Below are 5,724 nucleotides of genomic sequence, written 5' to 3' on the forward strand. Positions count from 1 at the left end.
GTTGGGAAGATCTTAGTGGCAACCCACTCCAGTATTCTTGCCTGGAAAATCCCACGGACAGAGGAGCCTGGCAGGCTACAGTCCATGGGGTCGCAAAGAGTCAGACATGACTGAGCGATGCCACTTCACTTGACTAGACAGAACTTTGTTGGCAAAGTAATGTCTCGACCTTTTAATGTGCTGTCTAGGTTGGTCATAACTTTCCTTCCAAGGAGTAAGTTCTTTTAATTTCATGGCTGCAGTCACCATCTGCACTGATTTTTGAGCCCCAAAAATAAAGTCAGCCACTGTTTCCACTGTTTCCCCATCTATTTGCCATGAAGTGATGGGGCTGGATGCCATAATCTTAATTTTCCTACTGTTGAGCTTTAAGCCAACTTTTTCACTCTCTTTCACTTTCATCAAGTGGTTCTTTAGTTCCTGTTCACTTTCTGCCATAAGGGTGGTGTCATCTGCATATCTGAGTTTATAGATATTTCTCCCAGCAATCTTGATTCCAGTTTGTGCTTAAAGAGTATACAAATAATGAAAAACCCAAAGATGTTCATTAATAACTGCTGATGAGGCAAACACAAATTAAGATAATGAACTATTATTTTATCTATCATATTTCCAAAATTACAATAAAGATTGATATTATCCAGTGTTGGAAAGAGTGAAAAATAGCACCACGTATATTGTTCACAGGAGGAAAAAACAGTCTGTCAACATTCTTCTCAGAAATTTCACTCTCAGGCCTGTATCCCTCCCAAATCCCAATAAATACCTAAATAACTATGAGCAAAATTCAAAATTTGAAACTATTCATTGTAGTGCTGTTTGCAGAAGTTATAAAATAATAAATGATATGCATGTCCATTAATGAATATTTATTTCATTATAGCAGAACTAATTCAAAAATATTATGTATTATTAACAACGAATTAGCATTGCATACAGTATATGAAAGTATATCCATATCAATCTTTCTCTCTCTTTCCGTTCCTTCTTTTCTATTCACCCCTCTCTCCTTCTTTCCCCTTGTGGTATGGATGTGGCAGTGGAAGAAAGGGTGAGAATTTTACTCTTATTTACATAGTTCTATAATTAGGAAAAATAAAACAATATAAAATCTAAAGTGGGAATCCTGATTAGAGAAGGCACGTCAAATAAAGAAAGTGGTGAAAAGGTTGACCATTTTTGGCAAGGCACTTGGAACCAAACTTTTCCTAATGTTTCATTGTCTTTCTTACTAACCTCAGTCCTGGGAACATTTACCTCTCAATTACATATCATTTTAAAAATAGGTCCGCTACATTGAAATAAATATTCAATTAATGGACATGCATATCATTTATTATTTCATAACTTATGCAAACAGCACTACAATGAATAATTTTTAATTTAGAAATTTTAAATAACCCAGATGACATACTGGAACTATCACCCAGCTGATATATTGCAAAAAAAGAATCTTTTTTCCTCTTTATTTTTCCTATCCATTGCCACTTACCCCTGCATCCCACTATTACCCTAAAACACAGATATTTTTTTTGTGTTTGGTAATTTCTGGCAACAGATTATGATTTAAAAAATTTAATAATTCCCATTACTATTTGACTATGAGTACCTGAATCCCTAAATCCCTGAACGCCAAAATTTCCTAATAATGCCCGATGTAACCTGGGGGTTCCACTTTATTTATTTATTTTCCTACGTCTATAGTATTTAGAATGGCTCTGTAGTGTTAACGTGCCAGGCTTCTGTGACCACATGACCCGAGAATCTACACTTTATATGAAGAAGGTATATAGTTAGACTTAAACTCTATCATGTTGAAAGTTTTACTTCATGTTCCTGTTATTTATACCCATTTGCAAGACCAGTATTTAATGGAAATTGCAGAATTTTTCAGTAGTAGGTCATATTGTATATGTAATATCAATTATATAAATAAAAAATACATTTTAGAAAGCTTTCAAGAATATATGACACACTAAACTTAATCATGTTTGCTTCTTGGTATTAAGAAAATTATTTCCCTCATGTTTATCATGTTTCTAAATTTCAGCAATAAATGTTCATTATTTTTGTAATTATACAAATGTTTAAACATGAAAAATTAAATAGTTTAATATTTTTTGAAAAACATACTATCATTAAAACCTTGCTTTTTAATAAATTTGAGGTTTTTTTATGTTATACCTGCTGCTGCTGCTGCTAAGTCACTTCAGTCGTGTCCGACTCTGTGTGACCCCATAGACGGAAGCCCACCAGGCTCCCCCTTCCCTGGGATACTCCAGGCAAGAACACTGGAGTGGGTTGCCATTTCCTTCTTCAATGTGTGAAAGTGAAAAGTGAAAGTGAAGTCGCTCAGTCGTGTCCGACCCTTAGCGACCCCATGGACTGCAGCCCACCAGGCTCCTCCATCCATGCGGTTTTCTAGGCAAGAGTACTGGAGTGGCTTGCCATTGTCTTCTCTGATGTTATACCTAGACAACAATAATTGCTCTGTAAAAAAGTTACATGGATTATAACTAAGGGGATTTTTAATCTGAAATTTAGTAACTAAAATAAGCAACAATTATGACTGATGCTAAAGCTGAAACTGCAATACTTTGGCCACCTCATGCGACGAGTTGACTCACTGGAAAAGACTCTGATGCTGGGAAAGGTTGGGGGCGGGAGGAGAAGGGGACGACGGAGAATGAGATGGCTGGATGGCATCACCGACTCTGTGGACATGAGTTTGAGTGTTCTCCGGGAGTTGGTGATGGACAGGGAGGCCTGGCGTGCTGTGATGCATGGGGTCGCGGAGAGTCGGACACGACTGAGCGACTGAACTGAACTGAACTGAACTGAAGTTGCACATAAAGGACAAAATCCAAATATTCAGTTTTTTAATATGAAATAAGAGTTTTACTATCAAAAAAGCTGTGTGGATATTTATAACTGCACAAAATCACAGAGAGCTATATATTAATCAAAAGTATAATTGAGTTTATTATAGAAAATTTAAAACTATCAATAAGTAAAAAGAAAGTTTCAATTGTCCAAGTAAATATTTATATTTTGTTGTTTTTCCTTTAGTATAGCTGTTTATACAGCTTAACTTTTCTGTGTATATAAATTTTTTTCATGTTTCAAGTATATTTTTGTGCATTGTTTTATTTCCCTTTATTATTTTACCATTTTCTTGGGTTAATTCATCTTTTTGCAAGCATCATTTTAACAAACTGATACTTAAATTTGGGAGATTTTCTTCATATTATTCTTTGATAATTTTAATTGTTAGCATATAAATAATAATATTTCTATTCATTAACTTTTTCTTTTTTTCATATAATTTCTTTAATTGTGAAGTATATACATTTTTACTGCTTTCTTTAATTTTTATTTGGTTTAAAATTATCTTTTTCAAAACTTGCATTCTTGTTAATTGCCTAAATGAAGATATTCATAGACTCAAACAGGGCACGAACTATGATGATAAAATATAAAGAATATTCACTGATATCTAAACTTGAAATTATTGTGTCTTAATTCCTCAAAACTTTGCCATGTGTAGTAGCACTGTAGACTTTGTGTCAATAGCAGCTATTGCGTGTGCCCACAGTCCTCAGTAGACTATTACCCGTTTCACTTCATGCAGTAGCACCTTCTAGCTATTGCTCATATGAATGGATGAAATATGCGAACACAGTCCCTGGACTGCTAATTCTTTCATATGAGAGAAATCATTTCTGTGTGCCCAGTTTGATAGGAGTCAAACAAAGGAGTAACTTTAATGTATGAATAACCATCATGTGATTCTATTTAGATCAATAAAAGCATACTATGTACCCATAAGTCCACAGCTATGACTTAAGATGAGAAATGTTATTATAGATAATAATAAGCTGGATGGAAATTTATTATAACAATAATATGCAGGACAGACATTCAGCAAACTTAAGTAAGAGTCATTACTTAGGTAATGAGCTAGCAATAAGACCAAAGTGGCAAATAAACTTCCCTCTAGCCATTTTTACAGGGTGGAGCCTCAAGAGTTATCTTCATAGAAAATGACACAGGGTTATCATAGTAGCCTAACCATCTACAGTGTGATGATTTCTTATCTCAGATAAAACCTTTATAGACTCTAATGCCTGTACACTGGAATTTTAAATTCTATCTCCTAGTTTTATTTTTTTCTAAAGATTATAATTTTTAAAAAATATTAATATCTTAGTGAAATGTAATATTGCCTTGAGACAATGTAAAACAGGGGAAGGAAAATACTGACTGATGGAAGATAGAGATGCATCAAGTTGCAGCTAAAAGTCCAGTACTGGTGACTTCAAAAAATGTTGGCTGCTTCATCAGTATCTCAAAGCTAGAGTTGTTGGGAAATATGTATTCATATCATCTAAGAAAAAATAATTTCTTCCAGCTAACCAATCGAGATGCATCCTAGAGAAAAAGTTCACTTTTGAAATAAGGTTCTTACATTTTGTGTGAAATATCTTATCCATTTTTAACATTATTAATGCCCCATTGTTTAATTTTTTGATCCAGGTGAAACCAGATCAAATGGATGAAAACCCAACAAAGGTAGTGAGAGAATTTATCCTGGCAGGCTTCTCACAGACACAATCTATTGAAACAGGGCTATTTGTACTATTTCTTCTCTTCTATGTGTCCACTTGGGTAGGAAATGTCCTTATCATGGTCACAGTAGTCTATGATAAGCATCTGAATTCATCACCCATGTATTTCCTTCTCGGCAACCTCTCTTTCCTCGATCTATGTTATTCAACAGTAACTACCCCTAAGTTTCTGGCCGACTTTCTTGATAATGAAAAGCTCATTCCCTCTGACCAATGCATTGTGCAGCTCTTCTTCCTGCACATTGTAGGGGCAGCAGAGATGTTCCTGCTCACAGTGATGGCCTATGATCGCTATGTTGCAATTTGTCGCCCCCTGCACTATACCACTATCATGAGTCAAGGATTATGCTGTGTGTTGGTAGCTGCCTCCTGGATGGGAGGATTTGTGCACTCTACTGTCCAGACAATTCTCACTGTCCATCTGCCCTTTTGTGGGCCAAATCAGGTGGACAATTTCTTTTGTGATGTTCCCCCTGTCATCAAACTTGCCTGTGCAGACACTTTTGTCATTGAATTGCTAATGGTATCTAAGAGTGGGTTGATTTCTACCAGCTCCTTTGTAGTGTTGGTTTCTTCCTATGCCACTACCCTAGTCAAGATTCGCTCCAAAGAAGGAAGGCAAAAGGCACTCTCAACCTGTGGCTCTCACCTCATGGTGGTAACAATCTTTTTTGGACCCTGTATTTTCATCTATGCTCGTCCATTCTCCACTTTTTCTGTGGACAAGATGGTGTCTGTACTCTACAATGTTATTACTCCCATGCTGAACCCCCTCATCTACACACTTAGGAACAAAGAGGTCAAGTCAGCCATGTGAAAGCTGTGGGATAGGAGTGGACTTACTTGGAAAAAGCAAGAGACATAAGAAGATGAAGTGAGTTTTTGCAAGCAAAGAATCTTGGGTGAGAATAATTACTTTGGCAAGAATGTGTTAGGAGATGGTAGCTAAGTTGTTTGGTTTTCTTCCATTAAATCACAATACTCCTATTTATGGCTTTATAACAAAATTAAACCCAGAAAAACTCCTTTCATAATGAATTGTTCTGTTTTCTGCTTCTTTTTCTTCCCTAAAGAAAATCTGGTTTCTGTTTCCGAT

The 5,724-nt window shown here is 35.7% G+C and overlaps 1 protein-coding gene across 1 annotated transcript; it reads left to right on the top strand.

Moving 5' to 3' along the window:
* The first annotated feature begins 4,536 nt into the window (after positions 1 to 4,536).
* Positions 4,537 to 5,493, top strand: LOC148776972 (olfactory receptor 4Q2-like). The gene is given in 1 exon segment (XM_088840440.1): positions 4,537 to 5,493. A coding segment is annotated over 1 exon segment (942 nt). The 5' UTR covers positions 4,537 to 4,551.
* The last annotated feature ends 231 nt before the right edge of the window (positions 5,494 to 5,724 follow it).

Source organism: Moschus berezovskii, chromosome 9 (assembly GCF_049115385.1).
Source record: "Moschus berezovskii isolate FMDL1 chromosome 9, NW_MosBer_1.0, whole genome shotgun sequence".
Taxonomy (NCBI): Eukaryota; Metazoa; Chordata; class Mammalia; order Artiodactyla; family Moschidae; genus Moschus; species Moschus berezovskii.